This window comes from Crocodylus porosus, unplaced genomic scaffold (assembly GCF_001723895.1).
Source record: "Crocodylus porosus isolate Cpor-Errol unplaced genomic scaffold, CroPor_comp1, whole genome shotgun sequence".
Classification (NCBI taxonomy): domain Eukaryota; kingdom Metazoa; phylum Chordata; order Crocodylia; family Crocodylidae; genus Crocodylus; species Crocodylus porosus.
Genome location: NW_017728886.1, coordinates 102,466,517 through 102,485,142, shown reverse-complemented (window position 1 = coordinate 102,485,142; position 18,626 = coordinate 102,466,517). Strand labels below are relative to the sequence as shown.

Sequence of the window (18,626 nt, the reverse complement as noted above, 5' to 3'; positions counted from 1 at the left end):
TGCTTCTGGCTCACTGCCACCTCCAACACCCGTCCTGAGCTCCTCTTTGCCTCCAAACCCCCTGTTTCTTTGCCACTGTCTTATCCCCACTGCCTTTTCCTTTTCCCCTGAGCAACCAGGTTTCTGCCTCAGTTTCTTTCCTGGCTGTCTCTTCCTTACCAACACTTATCTGCCCCCCACCCAATATCTCAGCTGTCTGCCTCAGTTTCCAACCCCAGTCTACCTTAAGTAAACCCACACCTCAGTCCCTCATCCAGTTTCTCTATAGTCCACTGGTTCTAATCCTGGTTCTGGCAACTTTCACTCCCTACATTTTAACTCTTTCTCTCTTACCTGAACCTTCCCCCAGGTACCCCAAGCATACACATACACACTGTACCATCCAAGTTAGGAACTTACCTGTGTGTAGGTGTAGGTGGGTTGTATGTGTGTGAACTAGTGAGTGTGTGTGTGTGTGTATATGTCATTGTGTGCATGATATATGAATTAGTGATCTGTGTCTAACTGTTGGGGTGTTTAGTGCATGTGCTTGAATTGGTGATAGGTATGCATGTGCCTAGGCTGGTTTGGATGTGTATGTGCCTGAGCTGGTAGTGTGTGTGTGCATGCAACTAATTGATTTGTGTGTTTGTATATGTGCAATTGTGTCATGCCCTCCTGTCTAACAGTGCAATATTGAGATCCTGAGAGTTGGCCTGACCCCACAGGGCAACACAGATGTGCCCTCACCACTGTTGAATAGAGGGGAATAATCACTTCTCTTGCTCTGCTGGCAACACTCCTACTAATGCAGCCCAGCATGCGGTTAGCCTTTGTGACAACAAGATTTTGTTTCTGTTGTCTCATCTTATGGCCCACTGTAACTTCCAGTCCTTTTCTGCAGAGCTGCTGCCCAGCCGGTCAGCCCCCAGCCTGTACTGGTGCACAGGAGTGTTCCAGAGGCAACTATAGCAGGATGCAGGGCCCAGGGCAAATCAGCCTGTGCGGGGGCTGGACATGGCAGCAGCAGGGGATGAGGCGGGGTGAGTGGCCCGATGTAAAGCCAACCTGGCTTTGCGGGGCCCCCCAAAGCATGGGGCCCAGGGCAGTTGCCCCGATTCATCCCCTGCTTAGGGACAGCCCTAGATTGTTTCATCCTAAGTGCAGAACTTGGCACTTGCCTTTACTGAATCTCATGAGATTTCTTTTTGTCCAATCCTCCAATTTGTTAAGGGCTCTCTGACTCCTAGTCTCACCTTCCAGCCTATGTACTATGCCATGAAGTTTTGTGTCATCCACAAACTTGCTGAGGGTGTGCTCCATCCCATTCTCCAGACTGCTGATTAGGATATTGAAATTATGAAACAAAAAAGGCCCCAGGACTTCACTTGATACTAACTGCCAGCTACACATCAAGCCACTGATTACTACCCTTTGAGTACAATGATCAAGCCAGTTTTCTGGCCATTTTACAGTCTATTCATCCAACCCGTACTTTCTTAGCTTTGTAACTCGGGTGTACACAGGTTTGTACTTCTCTCTCCAACTGAGGGAATTATTGGGAGGGCAGTGTGCTGTGGAGGGACGCAACAGCCCAGTGGCTGCCTCTGTCCCCTATAGAGTCAGATCCAGTCAATCAATTACTTAACTAGATACAGATTATCAAAACAAAACCATTAAAGGTAAGGACATATATATATATGTAATCTAAGTGCAAGTTTACAAAACAATAAACCCTATAATATATATATACACAGATATACCAAACCCAGTTTGGGGTGGGAGGGCTCCCCTGTGGGGACCCTCTCTCCAGGGTAACTTACTACTATTCCACAGTCCCAGAGGGTTGCCTCTTGTTCTCCAGGTCAAGCTCTGTCCCTGCTGGGTTTTCTTCTGCTGCCTGACTCTGCAGCCGCCATCCCACTCAGGGCCACAGACACCACTGTGTGTAGTGGGTGCTCCGCCTTATGCTAGGGGCTGGAGGCCTGGACAGCCTTGTGCAGCACTGGGGCTTGGTCTGTTCCCGGACCTCTGGGCTGCATCGTCTGCACTGAGATGCTGCCCCGTGTCACCAGCTGTAGACCTGAGGCACCTCAAGCAGCTCCCAGGGTCTCTCACCCTCCATGCAGCGCTTCCTGCACTGAGCTCCTGGCCTCTTTCTGGGGGTTGAGGACCTGTGCCACCCCAGGGGCTCCAAAGGTCCTGCTCCATGCACTGGCCTGTGCACCGTGTCTCTGGATGCACACCAGAGGTCGCAGACCCAAGCTGCCTCCAGCAGTTCCCAGGGTCTGGACACCATGTGCTGTGCTGTGCACTGAGAACCTGACCACTGGAGCTGTCCCCCACTTCCCGCTGACAGAAGTCTTCAGGGGCTCTTCCTGGGCTACTGCTTTGCTCTGCTGAGTCACTCTCCTCCTAAACCCCACTCTTCTCTCTTCTCATTCCTCGATGCATCTCCCCTTGTGCTGGGCGCGCAGCTCCGTTTATATGCTCCACGGCTCCGCCCCTGAAGTCTTCAGGACCTGACAGTTTGCAGTCTTCAATCAGGTCTGGGAGAGCTCTTCTCCCCCTCCCCTCAGAAAAGAGGAGTGATGTTATTTCTCTTGCGGCCTTCTGATTGGTGGATGGGCTCCAGCAATCAAAACAGCAGGATCTCAAGCCTGGGACTCAACCCAAGCTCTGAAAGGTAAGCCTGCTACAGCTTCTTTGCAAGAATATTGTGGGAGACTAACGATTCTAGAGCTGGTTTCTATCCAGCTTTCACTGGAACATGTGGCAGGGACCTCAGACTCAATTTATGGCTCGCATACAACTTCCCATCAAGCTCTCTCATCCTCCCTGCAAAGCACCCTTTGTGTGACACAGGATCAGCTGGATTTGTTTTTACAGCCTATGACCAGAAGTGGGCCAATGGCCCTTCAGGTTGGATTTAGTGCATAGATCACTAGAAAAAGCGTTAAGGGCTGGGGTTGAACCTGTGGCCTTCAACTCCACCAGCATGCACTACTACCACTTGAGTCACAAAGTAAGAGAACAAGCCACAGACTAAGAGAATGTTTTTATATGTTCAATCAAAGGAGGTAAACTAAATACTATTGTTATAATCAGCTGTCAAATTCTGTGCTTCAAATGAATGTTATAAGGAAAGTCATATTTGTTTGCATTACAAAGCTACATAGAAAAGAAGAAAACTGAAAAGCAAAGAATCCCAGATCACAAAGCCAATATTTAAAAATGGTATGTGTGTCTACCTCAATATCTTCCTTATACTTTAACAAACAGGCATCCATTATGTTCTTCAGAGAGAAACTTTCAGAGTTAATATCAAAGCTATGTCCAGTTACTTGTGCAATTCTTTCCCAGTGTCTTGGCATCATGGCCTAGAAAAGTCCAAAGTAATTAGATATTTTTTTAAAACACACACACACTTAGAATAATCTAAATCTTCATTCCATTTAAATAATTACCATTAATGGAACTAAACCATGAAGTCTTTTGTTTCCACTTTTCTGTAACTACCCCATATCAGATCTTACCCTGCATAAAGTTGTTTTGATCTTTTACAAAAATCAAAAAGGTTGAAAACATCTTATATTCATAAAAGATTCTTTTATATACAAATTTTCAAATTAATCTCATCTTTAAAGAATTACGCTGAACTGACTTTATTTGCCATCATTTCTAGCAAAGGACAACTCTCAGTGAAATCATCAATCTTCTTTTTGAGGTCATAAAAAGCCTGCCATTCCTTCAGTGCTCTGGGCAATTTACGAATTCTAAAAAAAAAAGAGAAAGGAATATTAGATTCTATGTATCCATAATTCATCTTCTAGAGATGCAATTATTATAGTCTCACCTTTCAATTAGCAGACCAAAAAGCTGTAAGAAAACACTGATAGCAGCTGCCAGCTTAATACCAGTGTTTTCTGTCAATTTTGCAAGAAAATAAAAAGATATCTGTTTTTTCAAGCAATGAGATGCACATTAAAGTGAAAACTGACCTATTTTCAACATAAAACACGCCCAGCTTCAATAAAAAATGACCTGTTTTTTTTTATCCAAACAGTTTTGCACCAAAAATATTTTTTTTAATCAGATTTTATGTGTGATTTCAAGATGAAAAGGAGGAGATGAGAAAAGAGGGGACAGAGTTTCAGCTGGTATGCACTTAGTTTTATTTGCTTTGAATAATATATGACAATTTTAACCAGCTAAGAATCTGGACTAAAAACAGTTAACAATTCATTTGAACTAAATTTAGGGAATGATAAAGAGCATTATATTTAAAGGGAAAATCCTAAAAAATATAATTAATTTTTCACAGCTCTAAACCAGGCATAACTGTTACACAGTAATTAATGCATATGTATTTTTACTACTTATTGGTACATGATGATTAGAAATATAAGAATTCAGATAAACAGTCTAGCTGGCCAGGTTTCTTGAGCCCAGCAGTGGACAGTACCAAATTCTCAACAGAGAGACCCTTAATGAAAAAATGTGCAACATCATGCCTGTTTAGGAATGTTTCAACATCCAGCAGTTTATGGTTTATGTGCTAAAATATCCTTGTTGATATCCCCATAGCACTTATTTTAGATAATATTAAAATTATATTCTTATTTTTTTACATAAATGCATATATATACTTTCATGTAAACAGCCTAATTTTACTAATATCTCGGCATCAATAATATCCTGTGACAATGAGTTCCACTTGCTTTATTCATTTTTTACTGTATTATTTTTTCGTTTCATTCACTGTCTGCTTGAACTTTTATTATGACAAAAGGTAAATGGAACTTTTCTTTCCCAGTCATTATTTTCATAATATCATAATGCTTAGGGTCGGAAGGGACCTAACAGATCATCCTGGGCAGGAATAGGTGCCAGGGTCATATCACCCCAGCCAAATATCTGTCCAGCCTCCTCTTGAAGACCCACAAGGTAAGAGAGAGCACCACTTCACTTGGGAGCCCATTCCATAGCCTGGCAGCCCTAACTGTAAAGTAATGTCTTCTGATGTCCAGCCTGAACCTTCTCTCTAACAACCTGTGGTTCCTAGTAACCCCGGGTGGTGCCCAGGGGAACAGAGCCTCTCCCAATTCCCACTGGTCCCCCCGGTGAGTTTGTAAACAGCCACCAGATCCCCTTTCAGCCTGCTCTTGAGGAGGTTCAGGCCCTTTAGCCTCTCTTCATAGGGCCTGGCTTGCTGCCCCCGACCATGCGAGTGGCCCTCCCCTGGACCCTTTCAATACTAGCCACATCCCTCTTGAAGTGCGGCGCCCAGAACTGGACACAGTACTCCAACTGTGGCCTGACCAATGCTGCATAGAGGGGGAGGATCACCTCCCTATACCTCCTTGTGATGCATCTGTAGATGCACGACAAGGTACGGTTAGCCTTACTGACCGCTTCCTTGCATTGGTGGCTCATGCTCATCCTGGAGTCAACAATGACTCCATGATCCCTTTCTGCCACCGTGTTGACAAAAAGGGTGTTCCTCGGTATATAGGTGTGTTGCTGGGCCCTTCTCCCTAGATGCAGCATCTTGTACTTGTCTGCGCTGAATTCCATCATACTCTTATCTGCCCACCTCTGAAACCTGGCTAGATCTAGCTGGATTCTGTCCCTCCCCTCCACCATGCCCACCTCGCCCCACAACTTGGTGTCGTCAGCGAATTTGGACAGCATGCTTTCCACTCCCACATCCAGATCACTGATAAAGATGTTAAACAGTACAGGCCCCAGGACTGAGCCCTGGGGGACTCCACTGCCCACATCCCTCCAGGTTGAAAATGACCCATCCACCACCACTCTCTGGGTATGACCATCTAGCCAATTTGCCTGTGTGGGCATCAATGCCGCAGTCATTTAGTTTTTTTTTTTTAAGAGAATGTGGTGGGAAACTGTGTCAAAGGCCTTCTTAAAGTCCAGGAAGACGACATCCACCCCGACACCTTCGTCCAGGGACTTTGTGACCTGATCATAAAAAGAAACCATGTTAGTCAGTCAGGACTTGCCCTCAATGAACCCACGTTGGTTGCCCCTGAGCATTACCTCCCCTGCTGGGCCCTTGCAGATGTGCTCCTTGATAATTTTATCAAAGGTCTTCCCAAGGACCGAGGTAAGACTAACTTGCCTATAGTTACCCGGGTCCGCCTTTCTCCCCTTCTTGTAAATGGGGACCATACTGGCCTTTTTCCAATCCTCTGGTACCTGGCCAGTGCCCCATGAGCACTCATATAGCTGTGCCAGGGGACCCACTATGATCTCTGCCAATTCCATCAGCAACCTTGGGTGAAGAGCATCTGGACCTACTGATTTAAACACATCCAGCCCCTCCAAAAGTTCCCTAGCCAGGTAGTCCCTGACCCTAGGCATGGCAATGCCTCTTATTAACTTCTATCATGTCTCCCATCTAAAATAAACATTCCTGGTTTGTATAGTCTTTCAAAATATTTCTTTAAATAAATTTATTTCTATGCCTCTATTTGTGTTGATCACTGCTATTACTAGTATGCAGTTTTTAAATGGGATCACCAAAGCTGAACACAGTATTTGAATTATGAAATGTCAAAAGTATGTAACAGCTTTGTATTTTCAGTATTACTTTCTGGTGTTTTTGTATACTAGCTAGTATCTTATTTCCTCTTTTGAGTGCTACTATGCACTGAGCAGATGCAAATTTCGAGCTTTCCATAATGAAACTTAAAGGCGTGACTTCCTTCTATCTGCAAACTTGCATATCCACTGGCAGGAGTTCTGTGCTAGAGCAATCCTTAACTTCTGCATTTCCAGACTTATTTTAAATAGGTACTTATTTTAAAATTTGAACTGTGCATTGGTGGCTAGATTTTCACCCAGCTCCAAACAGAACCCTTCACAGTTAAAACAGAAATCACGTTTCTTCTAATGGGTCACAGGAATTGTCGTGGGAATCCCTGAGGAGATCTAAAGGATAAAAACATAAGAAAATCTGCCACTTTCTACAGAAGGGGTAGGCAACGTTTTTTGGCTGAAGTGCCAAGAAAACCACAATGTTTCCCTGAAAGGTGCCGGAGCGCTGGCATACCAGAAAAACAAAAGGGAGAGGGGAGGGGTGTACATGGCAGGACGGACTGCATATTAGTATATTTAATAAACATAAATGTTGCCTTTGTTGTTGTGTATTCCTTTTTTATTGAGCATGTTGCAATGCAAGAGAAAAAAGAGACAAATAAGAGAGAGAAAGAGAAGAACAGAGAGAGAACCAGACACTTGCACACAGAGAACCATGTGCACAAACACAGAGAACCAAAACACACCCATAACAGACACATGCACACACACATATCCAGAACCAGACACGTGTGCACACACAGGACCAGACAGAGGCAGACAAACACACAGAACCAGATGCACGGGCACACAGAGTTGGGCTCCTGGACCACTGAACAAAGTTTGCTCCAAGGCGCGTGTGCACCCACAGGTATGAAGCTAATACTGGAGCCCGGAGAATACATTTGCAATCTCTCAGCTGCAGCCAGCCCAGCCTCTGGGTAGCTGTTGCCAATCATGTCATGACTTGCAGCCTCCTAGCCACCTGCTGGGAGTAGACTGGGCTTTGTGGTTGGCAGGAGCTGCCTAGAGCCTAGGCCAGCAGTGGCATGCCAAGTAAAATGGCCTTGTGTGCTGTGCTTGGCACACATGTCGGGGGTTGCTGACCCCTGTTCCACAGTCTGCGAGCACAAAGTTAAGTTGATTTCTGACTTCCATTGAAATCAATATTGAGACTGACTCAGCCATATCAGGAAGTCAATACATTCATTTGTGCTGTTGTCCCAACCCTTAGGTCTGAAGCCTGTTCTGCCTACTAGGTATTAAACCTGTGCAGCTACCTACCTCTAAAGTACACAGCACACTTCAGATAAGTCTTCTTGTTTCACCCTATGAAGGTGTTTGGCTTTCCCTTTCCAGCAATGGGCAACCTTAAGTGACTCCAGAATGTAAAAGTCCTGGGGTAGCCAGGCAGCTGCCATGAAATGCAGGGAGCAATTTGTACCACATCCTCGTTAATGATATAGCTAGGGGAGACCCCTATGCATCAGTGATTCAGAAAACAAAAAGAACTCATTCAAAAACAGCTCTGAAGAGATGCTGGAAGCTTCTCCACCCTGGAAAGGAGAGGGCATCTACTCCATCTACTGAAATGCAAAGCCAAGACACACAGGTACCTCATTCCCTTTCTAGGAATCCCCCATCATTGTCCTCTCCATATCTCTGTGGACAAGTGAATGTATGGCACACAAGCAACACACTCTACAGATCATCAAGTAAACAATGTGCCTCCACTCAAAGAAGAAACATGGGATCACTCAGACTCAGGAGAAGGTGCAGCAGCTGAATTAGAAGAGGGGAGCAGAGAATGCAGAAGCAGAAGCAGCAGCATTACACCCAGCATTCTTGCTTGGTTTTCTTCTTCCCTTCCACAGGCTGAGTGGGAATAGGAGCCCCAGTCAGGGAACATTCTCCCAAATGTATCCCTCAGTCACATACTAAACAATGTCAAATATGCCCTTTATCTCATGGGTAACTGCCACTCATTTAGCTATGCCTTTCAGCTATTCAAGTGGTTACTGTCCTCACACTTCCATATTCATGGAGAGGCAGGGATTCTCTCCACTGGGGTAGCAATCAGGTCACACTGGTACTTGACCTGGTACAGGGGCTGCAGGATTTCCTGATAGAAGACTACATTGCCTTACTACAAAATCAACAGAGAAGAAGTAACGTCACCATAACTATATTGCTGCATAGACACCAAAGCCAGGCAAACCAATCCCTAGTTAACTCCTCTCCAGCCCCAGCTCTCATTTGCACCACCCTCCCTGGGTCACAGGAAACTACATGAAGGGATTTCCCTGAATTGGCATGCCAGGGCCTGCACACCCAGAAAGAGCCAGAAATAGAGGAAACTTGACAGGAGCAGCTGGTCATGGTACAACACCAAGGAGAGGTAGTTAGTTGTATTAATTGAAAGTCAGGCAGAAGACGGCTACTTTTCCACCCTATAGAGTAACTAAATCAGAGATATATCTAACATATGGATTTGTGAGCCTGAGCTCACTACATCAAGGAGCCTTTTTCCACTGACAGTCGGTGCTCTACAGCATCATGGGACTGAGGAGTCATTTAATTCCAAAGAGAGGAGAGGGGAAAGGCTTGCACGTCATGACTGCATGGGGTAGGAGGGATGTGCTCAGGCTTCCACCTTATTTCTATGGTTGGGCTCAAGCATTTTTCAAAGACAGCCTTGTGGCCAACATTTCCATTGGCAGTCTGCAAAGCCAGCATCATTTGGCTTCTGATTTCAGCATCAGGCTAAATGCAGCCTGCTAGGCAACTCCATCCCTCCTGCCTCTCCCCCACCCCTGACAGATTTGCAGCTTCTGGAAAATGAAAATGAAAATGTCAAAAAAGTTGTCCTTTGTGTGCTATCTGCTTGGGCAGATCCGCAGCAGCTGGATGTACATCACAGTTGTATCTGCTTGCCAACCTGCACAATCCAGGAAGTTTTTGGTAAGTACTGGGGACAACTTCCTGGGGCAAATGCTGGAGAAGCCAACTAGGGGCCATGCTCTTCTTGACCTGTTGCTCACAAACAGGGAAGAATTGGTGGGGAATGTAGTATAGTGGATGGCAACTTGGGCAGTGACCACAAGATGACAGAGTTCAGGATCCTCAGGAAAGAAAGGATAGAGAGCAGCAGAGTAAGGACCCTGGGCTTAGGAAAAGCAGACTTCAACTCCTTAGGGAACTTATGGCCAGGATTCCCTGGGAAGTCAGACCGAGGGGGAAAGGAATCCAGGCGAGCTGGCTGTACTTGAAAGAAGCCTTACTGAGAGTGCAGGAACAACCCATCCTGAAGCGCAGGAAAATAGCAAGCAGTGGCGACACACAGGGAGTGCACAAGGGTGCACATGCACCCCCTGTCAGGCCACGCTCCCTGTTTAGGTGATGGGCAAAGGGCAGGTGGCAGTGCCTGTGCCCCCCTTGGGAGCACCAGCCAGGGAGTGGGGCTGCCAGCAAAAGCAGCTGCGCCATTTCCAGACATGGCTGTGGAACTTCCAGAAGCAGCATGGCTGCTTTTTGGTGAGATCATCTGCAAGGGGACCCTCCCCAGTCACTGCGATCAGCTGCTGGAGGACCCACCCCTCTGGTCAGTGAGATCAGCCACTGATGGACTCCCCACCCCATCACTGACTAGTGTGGGGGGGGGACCTGTCACTAATACTAGCAAGTATGGCAGAAAACCATCTTAGCTTAGGGAAACTCTTCAGTAAACTAAATCACAAAAAGGAAGCTTATAAGAAGTAACAGCTTTGAAACCTGAAGAAATGACTACAGAAGAACATAAGAGCATTGCCTGGGCATGCAGGGATGAAATCAGGAAGGCTAAAGCACAACTGGAGTTGCAAGTAGCAAGGGATGTGAAGGGTAACAAGAAGGGTTTCTACAAGTATATCAGTAGCAAGAGGAGGATCAAGGGAAGTGTGGGTCCATTACTGAATGGAGGAGGCAACCTTGTGACAGAGGATGCAGAAAAAGCTGAAGTGCTCAATACCTTTTTGCCTCATTCTTCACAGGCAAGGGCAGCTCCCAGACTATTGCACTGGGCAGCACAGTTTGGGGAGGAGGTGAGCTGAGCACCCTTCAATGGTGAAAGAACAGGTTAGGGACTACTTAGAAAAGCTGGATGTGTACAAGTCCATGGGGCCAAATGGGAGGCCTTTGAGGGCGCTGAGGGAGTTGGGTGGTGTGACTGCAAACCCACTGGCCATCATCTTTGAAAACTCACTGAGATCAGGAGAGGTCACAAATGATTGGGAAAGGGCAAACATAGTGCCCATATTTAAGAAAGGGAAAAAGGAGGATCCAGGGAACTATAGATCAGTCAGCCTCACCTCAGTCCCTGAAAAAAATCATGGAGCAGATCCTCAAGGAATCCATTTCTAAGCATCCCACAACATTCTTGCAGGCAAGCTAAAGAAGTATGGGCTGGATGAATGGACTGTAAGGTGGACAGAAAACTGGCCAGAGCACTGGGCTTGGAGAGTAGTAATCCACGGCTCAATATTTAGTTGGCATCAAGTCGAGTGCCCCAGGGGCTGGTCCTGGGGCTGGTTTTGTTCAGTGTCTTCATCAACGACCTGGAAGATAGCATAGAGCACACCCTCAGCAAGCCTGCAGATGACATCAAGCTTGGGGGAGTAGCAGATATGCTGGCGGGTAGGACTAGGATTCGGAGTGACCTAAACAGATTGGAGGATTGGGCTAAAAAGAATCTCATGAGGTTCAACAAGGACAAGTGCGAAGTCCTGCACTTAGGACAGAACAAACCCATGCACCAGTACAAGCAAGGAGCTGACTGGCTGAGCAGCAGTTCTGCAGAAAAGGACCTGGGGATTACAGTGGACAATAAGCTGAATATGAGCCATCAGTGTGCCCTTGTTGCCAAGAAGGCTAATGACATACTGGGCTGCATTAGTAGGTGTGTTGCCAGTATGTCAAGGGAAGTAATTATTCCCTTCTATTCAGCACTGGTGAGGCCGCATCTGGAGTACTGAGTTCAGTTTTGGGCCCCCCACTACAAAAAGGACGTGGACAAATTGGAGAGAGCCCAGCAGAGGGCAACAAAAATGGTTCTGGGGCTGAGGGTCATGACTTAAGAGAGAAGACTGAGGGAACTGAGCTAATTTAGTCTAGAGAAGAGGAAGCTGAGAGGACACTTAATACCAACTACCTGAAGGGGAGTTCAAAAGAGGATGGAACAAGGCTGTTCTCAGGGGTGGCAGATGACAGAACAAGGAGCAACAGTCTCAAGTTGCAGCAAGGGAAGTTTAGGTTAGATATTAGGAAGAATTTTCTCACTAGAAGATTAGTAAAGCACTGGAACAGGTTACCCAGAGAGGTGGTGGAAGCTCCATCCTTGGGGGGTTTCAAATCCCAGCTAGACAAAGGTTTGGCTGGGATGATCTAGTTGTGGCTGGTCCTACTTTGAACAGGGGGTTGGACTAGATAATCTCCTGAGGTCCCTTCCAACCCTAACTTTCTATGATTCTATGATAATTATTTCAGCTGGAGGGCCACTTAATGAGTTTCTGTGAGCTGTCGAGGGCCACAAACATAGCCCTACCCCTGACAGGTGCCCCACCCCCTGGTCGCCATCTTGGGACCAGAAGTCCTACCCTCACCCCTGAACTTTGCCAGGAGAAGCCCCTCCCCTTTCCCCAAGAAGTACTCCTTTTGGGAGGGTTTTGCCATCTTGGAACCAGAAAAAAAACAAATCATACACTAAAAGCCAAACACAGACTATAATGTATTTTAATTTTATTAGAAAAAATATGTTTATCATCATTTGTGTTTGTGTAGTGTATATAGAGGTGATTGCATAAGAGTTACAAAATAAAATCTTACTCTTGTATGTTCTGTGTGATGAAGCATGTGGGGCGTGGTTGGGAGTGGGTCTGTGTGTATGGTGTATGATGGTATGTGTGTGTGGGGTGGGGCTTGTGAGAGGACCTGGCTGTGTGCGCGTGAAAGTGTAGGTTACGCGGAAAAGGTATGGGTGAGTGGGGTTTGTGGGGTGTCAGGAAATGGGACCCCCCCACAACTGCCCCCTATTGTACAGCCCCTGCCAGCGGTGGCAGCAGCAGCAGCAGTTGGGAGCCCTCAAGATGCTCATGTCCTGTGAAGGCGCTGCTGCCCGGCTCTGGCCAGAGCTGCACATGGCAGTAAGAAGTGCAGCTTGCCCAGCCCGCCTCAGTTGCACGGGCTCCCCATGGTGCATGTGCAGCTCCCAGCACTTGTGCCCCACCAGGGAAAGCCCCACGTGATAGAGCTGGCTGCCTTCCCCACTCCCTGCCACCAAGGAAGCAGGGGAAAGAGCTCCCCGCCACTTCTGGTGGAGTCCCAGCAGCTGTACATGGTGGCAGGGAGTGGGGAAGGCAGCCGGTTCCATTGTGTGGGCTACCCCTTGGGAATGCACAAGTGCCAGGAGTTGTACAAGGACCATGGGGAGCTCCATACAATAGAGGTGGGCTGGCTTGGCTGCACTCCTTACCGTCATGTGCAGCTCTGGCCAAAGCCATGCGCTTATGGGCAGCAGTGCCTGCATAGGCCATGAACACTCTGAGGGCCCCCACCTGTTGCTGCTGTTGGCAGGGGCTATACACAACGTGGGGGAGTGTGTGTGGGGTCCTCCCACCTTTGCCCTCCCTCCCACCCACACCCTGCCCACCTGTGCTCCATGCTCCCACTGGGCACGGCCTCTGCATTCCCCCCAGCCCCATGTTCCCTGCCCCTGCCCAGCTGCAGCTCTTCCTCTCTCCCCTTCCCCCCACAACCCGCTTCCCTACCTGCTTCCCATTGTAGGGACAGGAGGAAGAGCTGCTGGATGCTGGGAAAGCTGAGCAGGTCCCTTGGTGGCTAAAGCAGTGGCAGCAGCAGCCCCACCCAGAAGCTCTGTGCTGGATGGGCCAGGGCCCTTCTGTGCATGAGGGTGGGAGTGAGGCACATAGGCTGGACAGGGTATAATTACCCACAGGCCAGATGAAATTGTCTGGTGGGTTGGATCCAGACCATGGACCATATTTTGCCCACCTCTGCTATAGTAGGCAAACAAGCCCTGAGACCTGAAGCAATGTGTGTTGCCTCTCACTGGCTATCTAGTATAGTACAGAAAGTTAAACAGAGGTGGAGGCGCAGGAACAGGGTAGATATTACAGCAGCTGTGAAGACCCCAGAGTGCCAGCCCCAGGTTACACTAGAGGAGGTACAAGCCCTTAGTATCTATATGAGGGAGCACCTGAAGGAGATCACAGCACATATGCACCTGGATTTTATTCTAGCATACCAGCACCACTCCTAGGGACAATTCTAGGCTGCCATAACACTTTAGTGGGCTAGAGAGGGTGGGTATGGGGCACTGAACCCCTAAAAAGGAAATGCTGGGAGCTCTACCACTAGGCTGTTCACCAGGATTGCTGACCTCTACAATGAGGATGGACTGATCCCACAAGTTGCAGAACACCTGCAGGTGAAAGCCATTGTGATCACTGCATGAGTGTAGAGAGGTTGACCAATCTGGAGATACATCAGCAGCTACTAAGTAGTACAGTATGAAATTTGAGCTAAAGTCCATCATGCTACAAAAATTGTCACAGGTGACACCTGCCCACAAAGGATCCTAAACTGGAATCAGGCCACCTGAACTCTGCTATGCAATGTTTCTTTTGTATACCTCCAAAACCCTCCTTCACTCCCCTGACATCCTCCCAGTCTGAGCCCTTTTTCCCTCCCCCTTTCCACATCCAGGAGAACGGATGTCTCATGTGCCTCCAGTGTCCAAACAGTGGTCCAAATCCAGAAGCTGTCTTGTCCAAGGACTTTCTGCATGGGATATGAAACAATCTCACTAGGAAAAAAGAACAATTCCTTTCACTGTTCAGATGCTGCAGCCTCCTTCTTCTCTTCCTCTCAGTAGGAACAACCCAGACCACTCCACCATCACTGAAAGGTGGCTTCATCCACCCCTGCCCTTGCTATCTCCCTGAGTAAACTTCATCAGAGCTTGGAGGACCCTGAGCCTGACCCATAGGACCAACATATTAATAGCAAGTCTTCAATGTCCCCATGAGGCTGATGACCATTTGTGGGACCATAGGGATTGATGCCCAGTCTCCCGGGACCCTTGGGGTTCAATGTTTCTCACTCAACTCTTGCCATGGAACATCCAAGGCCAGACCATTACTCCCTCCAGAAGACCTCTACCTATCATATATCCTGCACTTCACCCCATTTCCAGCAATGTGAGCCATAGCCACCAAGCCTCAGATAGAGACACAGTAGTCCTCAGTACCCAGAATGCAGCCATGGCACAGGCCACTAAAATTCTGGAGAGGGAAGCAAGGTGGGTTCGGTCTGCTTTTGTGATCTGTGTTTCGCAGACCCTGAACCATATGTGACAGTGCAAAGCATCTGCACAGATAAAACTAGACCACTAAATACCCTAGGGCATCACTAGATTGTAGAGCTGATAACAGTGCCACTAATGGTAACAGTTTATGCTTCTGCACATGAGGCTGTTCACGTGACTTCCCAGCTGTGAGGGAACTCTCCATTTTGGAATTATCTGCAAAAACAACATTGGTTCCACACAGGAGTCATGCCTGGAATCCAGGAATTTGGCAACATCAATGAACTCCAGGTGGGCACTGCAGACCACCACTGTGCTCACAGTATGTCCCGTTCCTGTTCATGAGCTCAAAGGTCTCTGCTATGGGCTTGCAAATACTGACATAAATAAAATGTACTGCCCTCTAGACAGGGGCAAAGGTCATGATCTACTGAAACTCCAACATAATTATCTTTGAAGCATCAGGGTCAGTAGAAAAAGAGATGTATTCTGCTATGACAAGAATTAGGGAATTCAGGAATTCTCCAAGGACCCTGGACAATAGCTCAATGTCCATGGTATGACCCACAGCTTGGTAGAAAGACGATAGGCTACTTACTGATGTGGGAACCACCTGCCCCCAGCACTTTACTGAAAACTCAGTGGGGCTCCTGTGCCAAGTGCAGTGTGTGCCCAGAAGAGGCATTGTGTTAATAGAACCCAGCTAGCCCAAAATCTGTATAGATTGCACACTTCATCTTTACAGACACTGGGAAGCTGGGTCAAATTAATGCACTTCCTTTTCTGGTAAAGCACTGTTTTTTTTCACATCTGTCAGCCGCCACAATGCCCAAAGGCAGCAGTGACCTTCTCCAAGAGAGAGACTATAATCTTGCTAAAATGAATATCCTTCAGATTATGTTGAAGCACATTGCAGAGGTGACAGAAAACCACAGGCCAGAAAAGTTATGGCTGGAAAATTATAACAAATTTATACATTTTCCATATATAAAATATAATTATTGGAGGGGTCATCTTATAAGCAGGGTTGTCTTGTATTTGAATAAATACGATAGCATGTGCAAGAAGCTACCTGCAAATTCAGCATAAACAAACAAGGAAGGAGGAAGGAAAAAACTATTCATTTGAATGTATAATAAACAACTTACCTGTTTTGAAAATCTGTAAGTTCGTTGTTAATTTTTTCAATGTCTAAGTCACTCCAAAGTATTTCATAGTATCCATTACTTTTATCAATAGCTGAATTGTAGAGACCATAAAGTTTCTGAAGCAACGTAAGATCACGTCTTATTTTTTGCAATTCTGGATATTCTGTTTCAAATTTTAAGAGAGGCAAGTTGTGATTATTGATTAGGTATCAAGATAGTTATATAAATTATAATCCATTCTAAAATGAAGATTTAATAAACATACGTCAGTTTTTGCCTCTTAAATTGATTAGCATCTTACTCCTCACATAGTCCCTTAAACAGTCACCCTGAGAAAGACTAGCCTGTAGTATAGTAATACCTTAGCTTTCATCCAACATATGACTACTTATTTATATAGTAAATATAACCATATTATGTGGGTAATACTCACCCCTATTTCTGTTTCATCCACTAGCCATCTAGGACTAATTCCTATTTCACTTTATGTGTTTAAATGGTATGTAGTCAGATATGCAACTGCTGTTTCTGGCACCTAGGCACAGGTTGCAATTCAGCTGCATGCCCAAACATGCTTACCAAAATAGAATTACCTTGGTAGACAGGTAAGGTTGGTAAGTCCCACAGTAGTAGTTGTTAGCAAGCATTAGCAAGCCTTCTCACCTTTTGGTCCACTAGTTTAGTAGACAGAGCTCTTGCCTAGGGAGCAGAACTGGTTTTCAGATCCCTTTATTAAGTGTGAGATTGAACTTGCATTTCCTACTTTCCAGCATCAAGGGGAGGAAGGTTGAGATCTAGGGTAAGGCTCTCCATCTGGCAGTCCAGAGGCCACAAGCAACCTGTAAGGGGTCAGTCTGTGGCCCAGGGCTCCTATCTGGCTTCTACTACCACCAGGGTCTCTAGGCTCTCCTTCCCTCTGTCAGTTTTTGCTTTTTCCCTTCTTTCCTCAGCACCAGGGGAATCTGTGGAGCATGGCAGCAAGGGAGCTAAGTTTGGAGCTATCTGTGTGCATAGTGGGGGGGGTGTCACCACCTGCATATGCGGTACAATGGCCACTCACATGTGGAGCAGTGGGAGGGAGCATGCAGTCTAGGGGCCCATAGCTTGCACTACATGGCAGGCAGCCCCTAGTCACTAAGAAGTTGGACAGCCCTAGGCTAGGCACGACCCGAACTGCCCTCAAGCTCTCCTCTTGAGGTTAGTTCCCTGGGTAGCCAAGAAAGGGAGAAATATTGGGCTAGGGAAAAAAGTCAAAAGGTTGGAAGCTCAGTGAAATGGAGGCAATCATGCAAGGGAGGTGGCTCTGGGTTTTAACACAGGCCACTGCTCAAGATGGGGCAGGAACTTCTCCAGTGCCTCATCCATTTACTGAATAGATTGAAATTTATCAGTAGATGTTTAGGATTATGAATCCAAAAAGATGACAAAGCCGGTAGGGAAATACAAATCGCCCAAGTGAGGGACTAACATTAGAGGGATGGGGGTGAGGAGGGGAATGCAACTAGGTTACAGAAAATACAATGTTAGCCAGCTAAGCCCGGAGGTGGTCGGTGGGGTACTAAATGCATTTAGATGCCTCTAGAGACACATCCACAGTGATGCAGGTAGTGCGTAACTCTAATGGGGAATTTTAACCTGTGGTAACATACATTCAGCTACTCGGGATTCTACTTAGTGCTCTGCATATACGGCATATTCCATTTGCCCTGGACAGTGAGATATTTATACAGACAACATGGGGCTCATCAACAGTCTAGTGGTTAAAGTATGTGCCCAGGATGTAAGATGTCTGAGTTCTAGGTCCTTCTGTGTCTTGAAGAGTTTGAACCTACAGTAGTTATATCCCAGCAGGGTGCCCAAAAGCTATAGAGTAGGTGTAGCAGTGAGCACCTTCCACATCTTCTTCTGAAAGCTGACCCACTTGGCACCCAAGAAAGAAAGACTGATGGGGCTATAACAGAGAACTAGGAGGTTCCTGATACTTTAATGGAGAGATTGAAGCAAAAAGGACCCCAGACAGCTCAACAGGGATTAGCTGTGAGAAGGAAGGCAGCAAGAGAGCAGCTGCAACCTAGGCGCAGTAAGTTGCCCATTAGGTAGAGAGGATAAACCTGTGGCCAGTCAGGAGAGCACCTGACTGGAAGAGGAGGAGATCAGGGTCTATAAGCCTGGGTTTTTTAGGCAGACGTGTAGTGCAGCTTGGAACTGTGTGGAAGAGAGCTCCTGCCAGCTCAGGCAGGCAAGGATCAGGTAACCCAGGGGTTCAGAGACATCCAAAGAATGGGGATGAGGCTGCTGCAGAGGCATGGTGACTCAGGAAGAGCTTTGAGTGTTTTATTTCATAGATTTCTAGGATCGGAAAGGACCTTGTAGATCAAGTCCGACCTCCTGCTCTAGGCAGGAAAAAGCGCTGGGGTTAAACCAGGGGTAGGCAAAATACGGCCCACAGGCTGGATCCGGCCCACAAGGCCATTCTATCTGGTCCACAGGGCCCCTAAAAATTTTAGAAAATAAATATTAATCTGTCTTTGGTTCCTGTC

General features: G+C 46.8%; 1 protein-coding gene across 1 annotated transcript in view; it reads right to left on the bottom strand.

Annotated features, from left to right (window-relative positions):
• LOC109313479 (dynein heavy chain 5, axonemal-like) overlaps nucleotides 1–18,626 on the bottom strand; it is a 275,004-nt gene that overhangs the window by 183,438 nt on the left and 72,940 nt on the right. The window contains exons 31-33 of the mRNA XM_019540081.1: nucleotides 16,087–16,249; nucleotides 3,644–3,755; nucleotides 3,231–3,359 (exon numbers count right to left, since the gene is read on the bottom strand). Of these exons, the coding sequence (XP_019395626.1) occupies nucleotides 3,231–3,359; nucleotides 3,644–3,755; nucleotides 16,087–16,249 (404 nt within the window). The remainder of the gene's footprint in view (nucleotides 1–3,230; nucleotides 3,360–3,643; nucleotides 3,756–16,086; nucleotides 16,250–18,626) is intronic.